The 19,740-nt window shown below is 36.0% G+C and overlaps 1 protein-coding gene across 1 annotated transcript in view; it reads left to right on the top strand.

The window, feature by feature from the left end:
• Positions 1-19,740, top strand: part of LOC126758405 (tRNA dimethylallyltransferase) — a 149,889-nt gene that overhangs the window by 115,776 nt on the left and 14,373 nt on the right. The window contains exon 5 of the mRNA XM_050472664.1: positions 14,377-14,515. Coding sequence (XP_050328621.1) covers positions 14,377-14,515 — 139 coding nt within the window. The remainder of the gene's footprint in view (positions 1-14,376; positions 14,516-19,740) is intronic.

The raw sequence follows: 19,740 nt of genomic DNA, 5'->3' as shown, positions 1-19,740 counted from the left end.
TCCGTAACAGCACCAGAACAGCAACAGAACAGGAAGTGGTGGACTATAAAATTATATTTTCGTTTCCGGTTAACAACTTCCGGAAAAGCGCCTAGACCGGAAGTAGGTACCTGGAAATTTGCGCTTCCGGTTACGGCCCAATTCCCGTTTTCGGTTAACAATTTCCGCCATTTCGTATCATTTAAAGACGACTTCCACATTACTTTCTTGCACAAAAAACTTCTAAATTTTTATTTCAAAGTGGGAGTAGAATATATCGATCAAACCAAAACAATCAACCAAAAGATGAAAATCGCAATTATCTTATAGTATAAGGTCCAGGGGGGCTAGGAAATAGTCTGACCTGAATGTCGCTGATTTTCATTAAGAGACCTCAAAGATTAATCAAAGCAAAAGGTGTAAAGTCAAGTCATAAAACTGTTAAGTATATGAGAACTTGCGGAAGTATCACCTTTATTTCCTCCTTTTTAAGCAAGAGGATACACTGCTATTAGTGAGAAATTTGTCCTGAATTTCATTAAGATTCCCTACATATTGGCCGATTTATGCGACATAAAGTGAGACAGAAGTTCAAAAACATTTATATTAGATACTACCTTGAATTATTGAATATTGAATCTTACCTATACCTTCCATATACCTTTGGGGAGGTGGTTTTTGCGGATTTTGCTTCTAAGAGCCATTTCCGCTTCAAGCTGACGACTGCAGCGGTGATTTCTATGCAAACATTACAGTAGAATTACCTCAACTATGGAAGTGTTCGACGAGGTCAGAAATTAGCAGACATTCTGTTATCGTATGGAGTAAAGTATTGTCTGCGTTTCACTACATCCAGACGACCATATCGGCGCTGCGTAGTTGATGAACGGCCGGCCGTTTGCGTTGTATATTGCTAACAACATTTCTGGATCTTTCACCCGGTGATGCCGACTAACGACTTAAGCATTTTGTTGCGACTCTGTACTTTGGCAATAATCAGGGTCGCTTGCGGAGTGAAGAAGCACATGTTGCCAATGTAACGCCGAAAATCTTACGGTTGTTCCCAGTCGGAATTTTTATGACAACGACTGTGATATTCAGATCCAATCTGTCCTCCCTCTTCCAGTTTGTGAATATGGTTTCTGTGGATTTAGTGGCGGAAAGTGTTAGGCGGTGAGAGGCGTGTGTAGATTACTGTTTAAAGCTCATTTTTCACGCCAATACCAAAACAGCTTATCTCTAGTTGGTACTTTCACCGCTAAAGCTTTATGGTGAATTGATCTTATACCACTTTAGCCAGTTAACTACGCAAATCTGAAGTTTAAGGCAACCGCTTCCTCTCAATATTGATTGATATACATTCTGGTTATCTAAAAAATGTCAAATTAAGTATACTCAATAAAAAAAGCAATAAAAAAAGTCCAGTTCTTCTTTCAAAATTATGTCCTTCTCTATTTCTACTGTTAAGAAAATATCAATACACATTACATTTGCTTGCCTTAATAATTACCGCAGCTAATCTGAAAAATAACTCTCAAAAGTTTATTGAGTTTGTGAGATTTTCTATTTTATATAATAAAGGCCAATAAAAAATGGTTTGGTAAAAATTGGTCGGCTAACAACCGTAATGTTTATCTTCTATCAATTTTCATTGAAAGTATTATAAAAAGGACTTAAACTCCAATATAAAAAAATCTGATTTCTGCGTAAATGCAAATAAATAAATGAAGAGTCTAAAGAGTCTAAAAAGAAACGCCAGCGTGACTTCAACAGCGCCACTGCTGCCAATCGATTTAAAGCACACGTGACTGTTGCTATGACTGCGCTGTCTCCAAGTGGTGTCTGCATTGTCTGCTGACACAGATCTTAGTATACACCATAAGCGCGAATTCAAAATTCATTAATTGAATTTGAGGTTTTTATATAATATTTTTAAATATTTTTTTTTATTATATATATATATATTTTTGTTTAATTTTTTTAATTGTTTTGAAATATTTTTTTTTAAGTCTTTCATAATTTTTTTATTTTTATTTATTTTTCTTATAATTACTAATATTTTTTTTTAATTTTTTTATTATTTTTATATTTGCTTATACTTTTTTAATTTTTTTCTATTTTTTCATATTTTTTTCAAATTTTTTTTTAATATATTTATTTTATAAATTTTTAATATTTTTTTTTTAATTTTTTCATAATTTTTTTTTATTTATTTTTCAATATTGAATTGGGTTATGCCTTTTTAATAGCTGCCGCCGAAAAGTGTGGGAGCAGCGTCAAAATTATGTGCAAATTCGCCGATTTGCCCTCATAAAAAACGCCAATCAAAGGTAAATCCATACCCACACAGGGCATGAAAGTGTAGCGCCGCGGGAAGAAAAGTAAAATAATTTGGCGCCAATAGCAAAAGGCGTCCAATAAAGAAGGTATCACATAAAAGCTTCACTTTGCGCTCTTTGTTTTGTGCCTCACCTTCGGCGTCGCACACATTCGTGTTTGTGTCTGTGTCTGCTTAATTGGCGTCATTTGTTTACTACATAGCATATAGTATAAGCGCACATATGGGTAATTGCAGCTATCGGCACACCACCTATTTGCACTTCGTCGTGTCTATTTGTCTTCCCTTTTATTGGTCTTTTAGTTTTTTACGAAAGGCACTTCTATTTACCTTTCGATTTTGTTTACGGAAAATTACATGCTCGCCGCACAACCTACCCAAAGCGACCAGCAACCTACTTCCACATATGCAAATAAGAGTAGAAAAAATTCCTGAAAGTAAAAAACAACAAAAAACATAACTCATACGCCCCTCAAAACTAGTTCAATGAACAGCTGCTCCATTAACATTTGCAGGGGGTGAAGGGGTGAGGCGGCAGTTTTATTGCAGCAGGCGCTTTGTTGTTGTTGATGTGCGCCGATTATAATGTAATGATGTGCGACAATTGCAATTGCAACAACTACAAAAACAAAACGCAAACCGGCATGCGCAATTGCACAAATATGCACGCGGCTGAGGAAGAGGCGCACAGTGACGTGTTTCGCTTGCCCTTTCCGCTGCACTAAATATGTACATATGTATGCAATATGCTCGAGTTCTGCTCTGCTGTGTAAACAAATACATACATACATTCAAATAAATTAGTTTCTTTCAATTAGCTTTTTTTAATTTTTGCTCAAATTGACAAAATCAGTGGCCTCTTTTGCTATACTTATTCTTATGTTCTACCACATATTGCAACTTTTTCATATTGTTTTACGAAATATACATACAAAGTTACATATAATATACGTACATATATGTATATATGTCCATATTTACTCTTACTGCTGGGCTTTTCTCGCTGGTAGGCGCAGACCAGCGGTTGCCAGACGAAAACGTCAAAAACATCAAAATTCATTGAGCTTTTCTCGCTTACCGCTGAACTTATGCCCATTAAGTTCGTATGCATGTGTGCGTGTATGTGTGTATGCCGTTTCGTTTGCGTGCCTGCGGCCTTATTAATAGTTTACGCTTGAATCTTTGTAATTGTTGTGGGCTTGTTGTCTGTAATTACACTTTAAAACGCCAACAGTAAACAGTTCGTGCCCACAAACATACATACATATTTACAAACATACATAGATACACACATACATATATCCAAAAATAAGCGCAAACACTCACACAAACATCAATAAACAACACACGGCGAACAACCAAAATTGTAAATGCCTCATTGATCAATTAAATCAAACAATGTGTTTATGCATCTGTCAGTCATTCCGTCATATTTACACGCACACACCGTCATACCCAATTACATGCACAACAATCAATTAAAGAATCACGTGAAAGAACTGAAAGCAAAAGGTGTGCCATATCGAAAATTTGGGCTGAGGAAAATTAATGAAAACTTGTATTTCTTGTTTGCTCGACTAAAAAGTGAAAAATTTTTACCTTCTTCTTAAAGCCTTAGTTATTAAAATGATGTTTGAGGTTATTTCATTATTTATTTATGAAAAGTGTCGGTTAACAAAACTCTGTACGAAAGCTGAAACGCATTTGATACCGAATGGTGCTCCGATGGATTTGGCATTCAGACGAATTAAAAGAAAAAAATGCAACCTTGCCACCCCGTTGAAATTTAAAAGTATAGAAAATGTCATTTGTTTACTACAAACTGAAAGAAAGCGACAAGAAAGCTTACAACGAAAATTTTTTTTTTGCAAGGAGTTGCCACATGTTAGAAAATTGTATTTAAAAGTATAGAAAATGTGATTTTTTTCACAACAAACTGAAGAAATTTAAGAAAACTTGCAGCGAAAATATATTTGAAAGTAGTTGCCACATGTTTGAAAAATGTTTATCAAAAAAAATTTAAATATGAAGTAACATTACAACTAAAGAGCTTCACTTTCCACTTCTGTAAAATTGTTAAGTTCGGTTGCCACTTTTAAAAAATTTTGAAAAAATTGGTTATTAATGATCAATCTGAAAATAAGAATTTTTTTTATAGTAGTTTCCGATATTTTAAGAATTACTCTCATGTTTGCAAAATGTATAAAAATATTTTAAATGAAAAATTTTGTGGGCATGGCAGAGCATAACTTAACCTTCTTATAAAAATACTTAATTAAAGGGTTCACACGTTTATTAATTAAATACTGATTAAACGGCTAAAAAACGGACTAAAAAGGTAAAGAGAGGTTAAGAATTCTTATAGTTGGTATAATAATATTGCCATCTGTTTTTAGTTTCAATTAAAACTGGTTCCGTTATGTGAAAAAACTATAAACTAATATTTTTGAGAAGTGAATATTTAAAAGTATAACATTAATATAAACTGCAAGCGCATAACTAACTGCTGATTGGAGGGCAATACAGCCAGCAACTGAGACATTTGTGTATAAACAACGCTTTAAGTATCTTCACTTTCTAAATGAAAATTGTTAAGCGGCATACCTAAACTGACCCTGACAGTCTGAAAATAATATAGTTTTATATTTTAAGAATACACAGTATAGTTTTAAAGAAACAATTTGACATATTTTTCGAATTCACACGATCTCTGACGGCGCTAACAAAGGTGGAGGTCCTGTTGAAATATTTGATCATGTGTTTCGAGAAAAAAACATCAAACTAATAGAGCTGATTGAACTAAGCAAACTAACTAACTGATTGACAAAAGCAAACTCTTTGAGATATCGGTTTAAAATTTTAGTATATTATTTTTAAGGGTGTAACAGTTCAAAATATGGAAAAACATTTAAAAAAAAAAACAATAAAAAAATATAAAAAAAAAAAACTACAAAAATTAGAAAAAAAGACTAAAACAATATTTTTTTAAATAAAAATAAATTTACAAATTTGACACCTAATGTCCCCTTAACACTCATTTGGAAGGATAGTTTTTATGGTTTCTTGCTAATTTTTGGTTCTGTGACTATGACATGGGTAAAGCTAGACATACTATATATTTTGTGTTATAGTTCTTCCAATTGAGAGTTTTTGATCCATAGTTGGAGATTTGTCTGGTTTAACAAAGAGTTTTCAATGTGCATACAGTTATCACATATCTACAGAATTTTCATTGGCGGATTAAGTGATTAAAGTAAGAAAACAAGGGTGTAGCAATTACTGCGTTTTACATCTCCCATATTATTAGAGTCTTTTGATTCTGTTCTGTTCGAATATTACCAATCAAAAGTGGGGATAAATAATTTGTTTCATAACTACTATTTAAAAAAGGTATTTTTTAGAAGTGTGGTTTTCAAGAAGAAACCAAACGCATATAATTTAATGTTATGGCCAAGAATTGAGCAATATTATAAAAATTAAGGTTTGCCACTATATTTTAAAAAGATTTCGGCAAGTGACCGTCGCGACTGACTCGAATAAGTTCCAGCCGACAGCCCTAATTTTTGACCTACAGTACACCATGTAAAGACTTTTTGAGTATGTAACGCCGTCTGAATATTGGCTTGTGGATTATCATCACTTTGAAAGCGATAATTTCGTTTTTTAACATACCTATTCAATTAAAAGTGAGCTTCATTGCTAAACCAAATGTTCTTGTGAAAATTTGGAACGGTGGCCTTCTGGTTTGAGGTGCCGATTTCAAACGTTGATCCAAAGTAAGTCTATTATTATGGATTGGCAGACCAAACGGAGTATAAATCAAGTAATGTACATATCTTACTTTGTATTTAAAAGTAAGTTACTAATAAATATACGAGCATAGAGCTACTCTTCCAAACACTTGAAGCAATCACATGCAATTTTAAATAAACGGTCTACACATAACCACAACACATTGCTATATAGATATGTAGGCAATCGGTTAGTCGATAGACAACATTCATCTAGCCACTCGTCCGGTTAATTTATTATTATTATTTTTTTGCTTTTGTTTACTTCCGAACATGCTGCACGCGACAAAAACAAAAATCACATTTTATGAATGAAATTCAATTTTCTTGCATCAACGCTGGCATTGACTGTATGCCGCTATCATTGTTGTTGCTGTTGTTTAGTTGGCGGCTGTTGCTGACAGCAAACTGCAATGTGCAGCAAACTGTGACGGCTCTTAGAAGCTAAAACAACAATTCAAATCGGCTTTGTTTTGGCGCTGACAGCAGCGCTTATTGTTGTTGCGACACCTTCGTAGCTTTATGCATATTCGGTATTTTCGTTTTGTTCATAAGCGATTACTCGCTTACATATGTGTTGTTATAGGTGTGTCAATGTGTTTGTGTGTGATTTTTCTGCGAACCCATATGTGCTAATCGCCAGGAATCTGTGATTTAATTGCGGGTTTCCAATGATTTCTATCAATGGAATTACATGTGGGCACTCTCACACATCTAAACTCATACAAACACATGCATCGGCATTTGTTCGTACACTCGTAAGCGTCGTAATTGCATTCGTAAATTGTTGTAGCCACAATAGTAATCGGCATTCGAGTTATTTTGTTGCTATTAAATGCAATTTTGTTGTAAGCGCAATTTTATAATTAACTTACGTATCGGAATTCTATCGGTATTCGGTTTGGAAATATTGTTTCTGTAAACAAACCACACGAATGTTGGCAGTTTTTGACAGAATTTACTTCAAATATATACGATATATATCTGTGAATAAAGGGTATTTTTAGAGGTATGTATTTAACAAATATATACAATTAAAGAGAGTAATGTGAATAAAGAACTTAATTATTTTTTTAATCAAAAAATTTTAGAAAAAAATGTTCTTGATTTTTTATTGTTATTCTGGTGTGAGTCTTCTTCTTCTTCTCTTTTATTGGCGCAGACGCTTACGCGGTTATAGCCGCGTTCACAACAACGGCCCAGTCTTCCGTTTCACTGTTGGGCGCCAATTGAACATTACTAGTGTAGCCAGGTCCTTCTCCACCTAGGCTTTCCAACGGAGTGGATGTCTTCCTCTTCTTCCACCGTTCTGTACTTCGTGGAATACTTTCAGAGCTGGAGTGTTTCCATCCATACATTAGCTAGCCAGCGTAGCCGCTGTCTCTTAATTCGCTAAACTATGTCAATGTCTTCGTATAACTCGTACAGCTCATCGTTCCATCGAGTGCGGTATTCGTCGTGGCCAATATGCAAAGGACCATTAATCTTTCGCAGAACCTTTTTCTCAAAAACTCGTAACGCCGACCATCAGATGTTATCATCGTCCATGCCTCTGCACCATAAGCAGGACGGGGATGATGAGTGACTTGTTGAGTTTTTTCTTTGTTCGTCGAGAGAGGACTTTACTTATCAATTGCTCATTCAGCCCGAAGTAGCACCTGTTAGCAAGAGTTATTTTGCGTTTCGAGGCTGTAGTTGCTGTTAATGCTGGCTCCATGATGGAAGAAATTACGAGTATCTACGACTTCGAAGTAGTGACTGTCAACAGTGATGTGGGAGTTAATTCGAGAGTGCGACGGCTGTTAGTTTGATGACAGGTATCTCGTCTTTTTCTAGTTCACAACCAGACCCATACGCTTTGCTTCCTTATCCAGTCTAGACAAGGCAGAACTAACGGCGCGGTTGTTGAGGTCATTGTTGAAAGAATATTGAAGTCGCCGTTACGTCCAGCGATTTGCTTTTGTATACGTAGGTTGCTATATAAATTTCTGGCCTAATATTGTAAATAGGCATATTTATCAACGAAAATGTTTTTTTTTTGTCGATTGCTGTTTTGTTTCGGGCTCATACGCATAGATCCATGATTCGTCACCTGTGACGATCTTATAAACGCCTTTTGAAGCACCGCGATCGTATTTTTTCAGCATTTCTTTACACCAATCCACACGAGCCTTTTTTTGAGCGATTGTCAAATTGTGCGGGATCCAACGAGAACAAATCTTTTTTACGGCCAGGTGTTCATGCAATATCGAATGTATGCTGGTGGGAGAAATGCATAGGCATGTCTCTATCTGAAGGTATGTTACATGACGGTCGTGCATTATCAGTTCACGTACGGCATCGATGTTTTCTGGCACAACGGCTGTTTTTGGACGACCTTTCACGGAATTCGTCTTTGAGCGAGCGTCGGCCACGATTGAATTCGTTGTACCAGTTTTTCACAGTGCTATAGGATGGTGCTTCATAGCCATACAAAGATTTTAGTTCATCGATGCACTCTTGTCGTGATAATCCACGTCGAAAGTTGTGAAAAATGATCGCACGAAAATGTTCACGAGTTAATTCCATTTTTTGGCCGAGATGAATTTTTTAATTCCCTGTAAATAAAACAATTCACGATTAAATGACAAAACGTTCTGAGTGATGTTATGCTAAAAAATGTCAAACTTTCCAATGGAAATGTCAGATTGCACCTGGCAACACTTAGTTTTGCCCTAGGCCAGAATATATATAGCAGCCCTCGTAGTTTTGGCCTGAGTTTTCTTGGAGAGAGCAATAAGCGAGGTACGTATGGACGCTACAAGCCAAAGGTAGGTAGTCTGGCACAGTAGCTAGGGATGTTAGGTTAGGTTACAAGCTTTTCGGCCAATAGGGAGACATTCCATTTGAAACATCCTTTACTTCAAAAGATTTTAAGACTTCCTTTTTATTTTAAAAGAAGCTGCACGCGTTTGGATTAGTTGAATAATCCCTTTTGTGCTGTCGAAGGCGGCTTTGATGTAGACCAACAATAAGTGGTTCGTTGCGATTTCTTGTCGCCTAATAATTGTCAAATCAATGAAGTCTTAAAAAGCATTCATTTGTATTTTTGGTTTTTAAAACTTTTCAAAGATTTTTTCATTATTTTTCCTTGGTGTCAGTAACCTTATCAAATTACAGAAAGTACTCCACACTCAGATAACTTCAAACATTTCCGTTTCAGCCTTCTAGTCTCCTACGCACTTACACAGTTATTTTCTAGCTCAGTCATGCCTTTTCTTTAAAAGATCGAAGCTAAGAAGACATTTCAACTACAAAGCATTTCGTATCGATTCAAAAAAGTAAAAGTAAACGCGTGCTTGCTTGTTGTCTACAAAAACTAGGCTTCACGATCGATAGCCGTGTGCGCAAATAGAGCAGCAGAAGACGAAAACGAGATGAAAATTATAAATGAAAAACAAAAAAACTGGAAAGACGACTTCGAAACGGAAATGCAATTGCAACAACTGCAATCGATTTCAGGCCGACCATTCAGAAAAACTCACTGACAGCAAAGAGTGGCGGCTAAAATATTGAAGCTGAATACGTAATAACCGTATGGACTGGTTGCTGTTGCAGCATTTCAGCAGCGCCAGTTGTGATTGTGCAGATAAAATAATAGCCAATTAGCTATTGGTGTGGTGCATGTGTATTTAGGGATAGACATACAGACATACATCGATACAGGGATCAATCCATAGTTACTTATGTAAGTTAATGTGAGTAGTGCTCGCATATGAAGGTGAATATCTTTATATACTTCGGTGTACACACCTATTTGTGTACATATGTACATATGTATATGCACTTCAGTCAGACGACCAATTGGCCGATTGACCCACATTTAGGCCTGTCTCGTCGGCATTTGCTTTCTGACTCACGCCGTGGCGGTTGCAGACTCAGAACTTGCAGACGGCAGTGATTGCCTAGACTTACATATACCTTTGACCGAATACATATGTATGTATGTATAATATATACCATATGTATGCATGTATGCTGTAACAATGCAAGATTTTGAACTACATATGCCGTTATGTACAGTTATGTATACCTTTCTATTGTGATGCTCTTTCAATAATCGAATTGCCGCCACAGTTGCTTTTCTATTGAAATTTAATTAGCACAAGCAATTGATATTTCCACTCACTCACACGCACACTTCCAGGCCGGATTTTTTACCTGTGTGCGGTTATTAAAAGAAAAGTAAGAAATCGAAAAGCGTGCTGAAAAAAGCGACAACAGAAACGTGACTTCCGGAAAATGGGTGTTGACAGATATTAATAAAAATTGCCAAGACAAAATAAATGCACTGAAAGAAAAGCAGTTGCAGCTAAACTGGGCGCTATTGGCAAATGCAGACATGTATAGGTACATTAATACTTCGCAGACCTAGGTACAATAAGTAGTTAGCGTCACCGCTTGATGAAATCACTATCACTATAGAAATTTACTTAAGATATTACACAGTGGTTCGATATCGGTCGTTCCGACAAATGAGCAGCTTCATGGTGAGAAAAAAAAGGTGCAAAATTACAGATTGATATTTGAAAAATTAATATGCATATACAGGGAAGTAATAGAACTGAATTGATTTAAAAAAATTATTAACCAATCGTTACAATTCTTTAAAAACTTTCAAAATAGGCTCCTTCTGCGTTGATGCAGCGCTGCCAACGTGATTTTCAAGCATTGAAGGCGTCGCGGAAGGCATTCTCCGGAATAGCCTTGAGAGCCGAGGTGCATGCGCTTGGATTCCCTCTGTCGTCTCAAAATGTTTGCCTTTCATCGGTCTTCTCAGGCAAGGAAACAAAAACAAGTCCGTGGGGCTGTAGGACGGCTGCGGAAGCGTTGAAATGTCGGCCTTGGTTAGGTAGCTATTCACAAAAAAGGCGGTGTGAGCCGGGGGTTGTCGTGGTGCAACTTACAATCGGCTGCGATGTCTTGTCGGACCCGATTGACTCTTCGTTTGAGTCTCTTGAAGACTTCCATGTAAAACTTCGCGTTGGCGGTTTGCCCAGGAAGAACAAATTCATGGTGGACGATGCCTTTGAGGTCAAAAAAGACAATGAGCATCATTTTCACTTTGGATTTGCTCATTCTTCCCTTTTTTGGGCGAGGAGACGCGTGTGCCACTCGGATGACTGCATTTTTACCTCGGGATCATACTCATCTAGGTAAGCCTGCTTGATCATATCAAACGTCTCTGTCGCAAATTAACCGAGTTTCACACAAAAGTAATCGCGTACCTCTGCTGCAATGACCAACGCAGCATTTTCGGCTTGCACCACTCACAGAAACACGTCGCAAACATCGATCACATCGATCGGTGATTTGTTTCTTCTTTTTCAACAGGGAAACGTGATCAGAAATCAAGTCACTCTTTCGCTTCAATGCGACTATCTACATACATTGACTTTAGTTCAATATGATCACTAGTCGGTTTGTGCTGAGCCATCTTAGATGCCCTGAAAACTGCTACCACGACAGATAACGTGACAAAAGTCCATGACGGTCACTGCGAGAGACTATCGCATCCGTGAGTCCAGTTTCAGCAATGTTTGACGCTATTTATCGCAATCTGAAAGAGGTTCTACGTCGTTTCATGTTCGTCGACAAAAGATAGTTCTACTGGTAGATATCAAGGTATAATTAAAACAGTGTACCTTACCCGACGAGCTCACTTCAAAGAACTATTAAAGCGAGCACTCTGCTGTAGTCGTAAGACGTCTTCTACATGAAATGCCCGGAGAAGGAGAGATGGTCACAGCGCTCTACTATTGGGTGAAGAAAAAACTTATATAATTCACACTGTCACAAAGCATCGTCCATAACTCAACCGTTGCCATAGCCAAATTGCTCGAATTAGGCTACGAATTGCTGCTTCTTTTGCCTTAAATTCCACCAAATATGTGCGTACAAAAAATTTAGTCTGTTTTTCTGTTAACGCTGTCATGGAAGCTTTCATGATGGTTTCCGGTAAACCTATTTTTTGTATAAATTAAAGTTGTTGGAACAACGCTGGGTCATGTGAACTAAAAGTAGACTATGTCAGAAATTAATTACTATTCAAAATTTTCTGTTTTCTCTTACTGAATATTTCGTACATACATACATACAAGTATGTTATACTATATAAAAAACCGAGTGTGGCCATCATCAATGATTTCCCCTTAAACAGTAGCCAAACAAAATGTTATATTCTACAATTTCAGAAAACTAAATATTACGTTGGGTGATGCTATTTCTTGGCCTTTTAGATAATAAATATGTATTAATAACTTTCTAAGTAAATTGTAAATACGCCTAGTTGTGATTGACAGGTGCCGACAACAAATGTTTCCGCCGGCATTCACACCATTTAACAACTTGTCAAGAGATCTCAAGCATCTGTTGACTTACATATGTTGATTTTGACAAAATACACAGTGATTGAGGAAGCTTTTGAACCGCCATTGATTTTGAAATTTTTTTTAATGCGCTGTCAAAAATGTTATGTAAAAATTTGGGAATTCCAAGTACAACTATGTTCATTTGTAAGATTTGACAGTACCCTATCTTGCAAGCAATAAAATGACGACATTAAGGCAAAATATAAATATATGGTATGTGCTCAAAATATAAAAAGTTGTGGGTCAAATTTGCCATGGAAAATAAGCATTTCTTCGCTTTATATGTTATGTTATTTGCAGTCCGATGTACCTAATTATGTTAAATCAAGCTCTGGTTGGCGTCTCAAGTTTCTCTTATAGTTCTACCCTCTAGCGGCAGAACATATGGTACTTCTGTATATCCAAAATAGTTTTGGGGGGTTTTGTCGAGTTGATAATTCTTGTTTCGAGATGAATCAGAGTAAGTTAAGGTTGCTTAAACACGACTGTAGTACTTCGTCACAGATTGTTTTCCAAGATGGGCAAGCTTTCTTACAATCTCATCTTATCTTATCTTATCAATCTCCTTTGGCAATTGCTGCTACATATGTATTTTAGGGAATCTACTTTGCTGGGAACATAGTTTGAGTAGTTCAAGGTGTTGAAAAATATGGAGAAATTGTCCTCGAAAATATTTATAGGATTGAAAAGATAAAAAAGGTTTTAAACAACCCCCAGGACCCGTTCACTGTAACATTTTTTCTTCCCAAAACTCAAATTTCCTTTCCGAATATAATGAGCAGATCACGGCATAAAAGAGAGTCTTTCTACCAAAGGTTATTCTAACAGTAAGGGTCAGTATTTTTTTATATCCCTTGTGACAAAGAGTACCCGGAAATTTTAAATAAAACGCAAATTATTTCATTATTCATCAATATTAATTTTGTCGCCTTCAAAGTAGTCCCCACTAGATGTAATGCGCTTATGCCAACGATTTTTCCAGCCCTCGAAACACTTTTCATAAGCACCTTGTGGAATGGTCTTCAACTCCTTCAGAGAATTTTGTTCTATCTCTTCGATCGACTGAAAACGGGTTCCACAGAGCCACAATTTCAGTTTGGGGAACAAAAAAAAATTCACACGGAGCCAAATCTGGCGAAAACGGTGGTTAATCAATGGTATTCATTGCATTTGGCTTTCAATTCGGTCACAATCGTGGCTCTATGCGATGGTGCATTATCATCATCATATCATGTAAAATCCTATAACCACAATTCCAGCGGTTTTCGACGGATGTTCCCACGCCAACGCCTCAATATGGCAAAATAGATCTCCTTATTGACTGTCTGTCTTTCCGGAACATTTTCATGATGCACGACACCACGAACATCGAAAAAACCGAGCGCCTTTGGCGTAGTTGTTTTTCCTCCATTCCGATGATTGTTGACTTGTTTGCAAGTCAAACTCATAAACCCATGTTTCATCGGCTGTGATAATGCCCTCCATTAATGTGAGATCGGAATTTGCACGATCAAGCATATCCAAAGTGATTGTTTACGGTTTTCTTTTTGGACAAAAAACGAGTCGAGCAACAACTCGTTTCCACAAATATCCAACAAAATCATTCGAATGGACTCGCAAGAGATTTCAAGCTCTCAGCACAGAACGAGGCATGTCTTCAGCAATCTCTCGACCGTCTTTGAAGGCTTTTTGCCACTCTTTCCTTTAACCTTGTTGATTCTCACAATTTTTCTTATACTACTTAAACTATATTTCACTTCTTGACTCTTATTTTATGTAGATGTGAAAATTTTTCCAAAGAAAATAATCACCACAAGCTGCAATTTTGACATTCATTTTCTCTCTTTTTCCTCCTTAGCGCCATAGAAGTATATCAGCAAACGGGAGAGACCCTAACCGCTAAATTACAGGCGCAACGGCAACAACCAGGCGGCAATCGGCTCGGTGGTCCACTACGTTACCCGCATACTATATTGTTTTGGTTGCGTTGTAAACAGGTATGTACAAAGAATAAATTAAATATAACCGAAAATAATAATGAACTTAAACAATCGCTAGATGGCATATAATTAGTGTACTTTTCCACTGTTTTGACTAAAAACTATTTGGCAGCCAGGGTGCTTCCACAAAAGTGGCGTTTCTATCGAAAGTGGGAAACAAACTGTAAATTAACGCATTATAAGCGTCATAAATGTTTTAAAATAGCAATTGGGTTGACAAATCTCAGACGTATGCGCTTTTGTACCGGGGCTGCAGACATAACATTGCTGTTGAATGATGTGTTAGTTGTTCGTCTGGACGCCGCCGGTGTTGCTTGCTCTAAATCGTTCACAACCAAATGCTTAACATATTTCATTCAGCTTCTTCTGGCTAGCGGAATGTCACTTAAATTTCCATTGTAGGTAATATGGAAGAGGCGTAGTCGAAGAGGGTATGTGGGGGGGTTTGAATTGCCTTCTGTAAATTTACTGAAATCAATAAAATAAAATAATAACAAAAACTTTTAACAATTGGCTCATATTGAATGTTTTACTTCTGGAAGAATGCCTTTGTTGACCTAAGTGACCATTATTTCGATTTCTTGTTAACTATTGGTAAATACAGCTAACTTTCAGACTTCATTTTAATAGCTTAAGCGATACTTCGATTCCAAAGTAGTTATTTATAAGCCAATGAGGATACCTGTGAGTTTATATAAAGTTTTCATGTTTCAAGTTGGCTTACAAATAAAGTTCTATAAGCGCATATAATAGAATTAATATAAAGCTGAATATTCATTCATTCATTCCCTGATTCCTCTTGATATGTTCTGACAAGCTGAAGCATAAGGCCACTTCAATTCTAATTAGAGATCCAAGTCAACAAGTGATGGTAAGGCAGTTCGCCTTTGTAAGAAGAAGAGAGTGGTATCTGCAAGTTACTCTAGATATTGTGTTTTGTTCAATGTTTCCATACCGACACCTTGGGGTCAGACTAGTTCTTTGTAGTTTATAAATAGTTGACTTGAAATAGTCTCAAATATATTCTCACATAAAAATAAAAAATTATGCAATCATATGTAATGAAATGAAAATCGAATCAACATCCCCTCATTAAAATGCTAACGTATGTCTATGACAGACACTATGCGTTGTTGCATATTGCCTGGCCGCAACAAATCTGTGTCTATGTTTTATGAAGACGCTAACATTGTGTATGGAAGGAAACACTTTTGTCACCTTTGCAGCACTTTATTTATGTTCGTTGCAGAGCTGAGCTGACGCTTCTCCATAACACTAAATTTTATGCGACATGTAGCATACCATGTTGTTGTATTGTTCCCCCATTTTCATGATTTTTTTCGGTGTTAGTAAAATTTTCCAACACCAAAATAGCATTAGTTCTAATTTTCACGATATTTTGTAGTAAACCAGCGGCGCTTGCACGCACAAGCGCAAGTATTTCAATTTATGATAAGGAAATAAACAAAGCGAACAAAGAAAATCTCGGCGGTTTTGAACGTAAAATAATTAGAAAAGAGATAATTCTCGAAAATCCCATTAGACGCAGCATTGTTTAAAGTATCTGAGGGGATAGGCAGACAACAGCTGATCGCTGATGGTGCACTGGCAATCTGCTGCAACACAGGGAGCAACTGCGGGAACAAGCGCTGCAACCAACGCCCACACCACAGCTGATAAATCTGTTCGAAATTTCTGATTGCTGCCGTTTTCTTTTTAATTTTTTCCAGGCCGTTTGCTGGAATAACAATCTCAGAAGTGTGTTTTGTCACTCACATATGCAATATATTTATATATATGTATATACTGTAAATATGTATTTAGACAAACATGAAATGCATTTATGTTTAAGCCGATTCTATTTCGAACCGTTAAATTATCGAAATTTATGCATTTCATCTCTACTAATCTGCTTCCGGATTCCCATCTGTCTAATTTTTGTATAAATTAAAGGTGAAATAAAATTAAAAAGTGAATTTAAACAAAATTTAACTTTATTACGTATATTCTACTTGACTTTGTAACTTATAAATGTTCGCTAGCACCCATTTAACTAACATAAAAAATTTACAAAAATTTCAAATTTACGAATTACTTTATATCTTATAAATCGGTGAATATATAAGATATCTTAGCGAAATTAACTGAACATATAATATTGGATATACTATGTGAAAAATGTGCGATATCGATCAACCAATTACCCAGATTTCATATAATGATTTTCATCTTTTTTGGTTGATAGTTCCATGATATATCACATATAGTAAGTATATTAACTTTATCTTTGATTGAACTTGTATCAATTATATATCTTTTTAATTTTATTCATTCTTTTTTCATTCGGCGAAATTTTCCTTCCAGCGAACATGCTTTGAATATCTGAGAACAGGAAATAGTCCGTCAGGACTGGATCTGGAGAATACGGTGAATGCGGGAGCAATTCGAACCCGATTCATATATTTTTGCCATCGCTTTCTCTGGCTTGTGACACGGCGCATTGACTTGTTGAAAAAGCACCTGCTTTTTCTTCAAATGTAACTGTTATTCTGCGATTTCGTCCTTCAAATGGTCCAATAACGATATGCAATAGTCGCTGTTAATCGTCCTTCCTTTTCAAGGTAGTCAATAAAAATTATTTCATGTGTATCACAATCATACACACGCCATAACCTTGTCAGCCGACTGTTGCATTTTTCCATGCTTTGAAGCTGGTCATTGTGTGCAGTCCACTCGGATTGATTGGACTTCGGAATGAAATTACGGAGCCATGTTTCATCCATTGTCACACATCGACGCAAAGTCTCGGGTTCATCTCCGAACACTGTTCCGAATCTTGACAGTTTTTGGCCAAAAGTGAGCTCGCGCGAAACCAACTTTGCAAAGAGCTTTCTCATACCCAAATGGTCATGAATTATATGATGTAGACGTTCGTATATATCATTACTTCGAAGAACTTCACTATACAGTCATCCAAAATTATTTTGTGGACTTTTTTTGTTTTCGTCGGTAATATCTCAGCTCATTTTACCACGTCTAAACTTAGCATACCAATCCTTGATGGTTGCTTTTATTGGGGCAGTGTCCGAAAACTTGTCATTAAGCCAAGTGTTTGCTCCAACTGTATTTTCCCCTTCAAAGGGCAATATTTTATCAACACGCGAAATTCTATTTCATGCACAATAATGTGACTCCACGTACTAATATTCCATCATTTTCTTACTGGTTAGACAATAATATTGATCTTAGTGTGAACTTTAGAACCACTGACCAATTAGAGGGATTTGTTGAAAAATTTAACAACGCCATTGTAGAAGCAGGTTTTATCTCAACTCCACAAGATACTTTTGTAGTAAACAGTACCTTTATCCCTGCGGAAATCAAAACCCTAATAAAGCCATACTAAGGCTTCAGCACTTTCCTACAGCCTGGAAATGTGCAAAAATAATTATGATTGCTAAACCAAAAAAAAACCGAAAACTTAGTTAGTTCGTATCGCCCCATAAGTCTACTGGTCGCTTTCTCAAAGGTATTCGAAAGAATTCTGTTACGAAGACTGATACCGGTGTTGGAAAATTTAAATATAATTCCGGACCAACTCCTCCTGAACAATGCCATAGAGTGTTTAATAAAATAAGGTCAGCTTTAGAGCAAAAAGAATATTGTTCAGGTGTATTCCTTGATGTGCAACAAGCATTCGATAAAGTCTGGCACCCCGGACTGCTTTACAAATTAAATTTACCTGCTCCCTTTTTTCTTTCTTATTAAATCTTATTTAAAAGATAGACAATTTTATGTTAGGGCTGGAAATGAGTACTCAAGTATGTATAAAATAAAATCAGGCGTACCACAGGGAAGTGTTTTAGGGCCAATTCTTTATTCGATATTCACAGCGGATATACCAAAAAACAACGATGTTACTATAGCAATATTCGCTGATGACACTGCAGTCCTAACTTCAAATAAAGTGCCTTCAGAATCTTCTGACATACTACAAAATTACTTATTCCAACTAGAAGACTGCCTCAAGATGTGGAACATTAAAGTCAATTCAGATAAATCTGTCCATGTTACTTTTGCCCTAAGAAAAGGTGATTATCCTTCAATCAAAATGTTTAATACAGCCATACCTGTTAGTGATCATGTGAAATACCTGGGGTTACACATAGATAGAAGGCTTACCTGGAAATATCATGTAAAAGCGAAAAAAGAACAAATTAATATAAAATTGAAAAGTCTTTATTGGCTTCTGGGTAAAAAATCTGTTCTTTCTCTTGAAAATAAACTGCTAATTTATAAAACCATCATCAAACCTATTTGGACTTATGCGATACAAATATGGGGCACGGCAAGCAATTCAAATATTGAAATAATACAGCGCGTTCAATCAAAAACTCTCAGGTCAATTACAAAAGCTCCATGGTATGTTTCTAATCATACTATTCACAGAGATTTAAAAATATGCAAAGTGAAAGATGAAATAAAAAAGTTTAGTGAAAGATACAAAATCAGGTTAGAGATCCATCCCAATCCTTTAGCAGTGGCATTACTACAGGCACCCACTACAACAAGGTTAAAAAGAAAAGACATTATAAACTTGAAAACCAGCACGCATGCACGTAATGTAAATACATAACTTTAGCACAAACTAGTGGATTATGTTATTTTAACATAAAGAAAATAGCAAATAATTATGTAAATTAGTATGTATGTAGTTTGGATTTTTATTTGTATTTTTATTATACTGTCACTAAACAGAGGGTCACTAAATGAAGTAACACTCACAATTTGTTTGTACCTTAACAGCACATTTACTTATTGTCTAGTATTAACATTAAGACAGATTGTAAATTTAACTTGAATACAAAAAAAAAAATGCGCAATAATAAAAGTTGGTTCACAAAACATGTTAGAATTCAAAAAGTAATGATCAGACACGCGCCTTTTGATGGTTTGGGCTAACTAAAAAGCTTAGAGATTTAATTCTAGTAGCGTCATTTATGTATCAGGCCGGGGACTTTTCACTTGACCTCTTAGATACAAACTTTTCATAAGCCATTTTTAATAATTTTAATTTAAGCTGAAATTGGTACCAGATTACACTAGATACGGATACATTTTTGTTTCGCAAAGAAGAATTCCTTAATGAAGATTTTAAAAACATTAGAAAATTCGAGTTATGGGCGCAGAAAAAATGCATATTATAGAAAAATTAAAATTAA

The sequence above is a fragment of the Bactrocera neohumeralis genome, chromosome 5 (assembly GCF_024586455.1).
Source record: "Bactrocera neohumeralis isolate Rockhampton chromosome 5, APGP_CSIRO_Bneo_wtdbg2-racon-allhic-juicebox.fasta_v2, whole genome shotgun sequence".
Taxonomy (NCBI): Eukaryota; Metazoa; Arthropoda; class Insecta; order Diptera; family Tephritidae; genus Bactrocera; species Bactrocera neohumeralis.
Note: the sequence above shows the minus strand (reverse complement) of the source record. Positions and strands in the feature narration are given on the sequence as shown.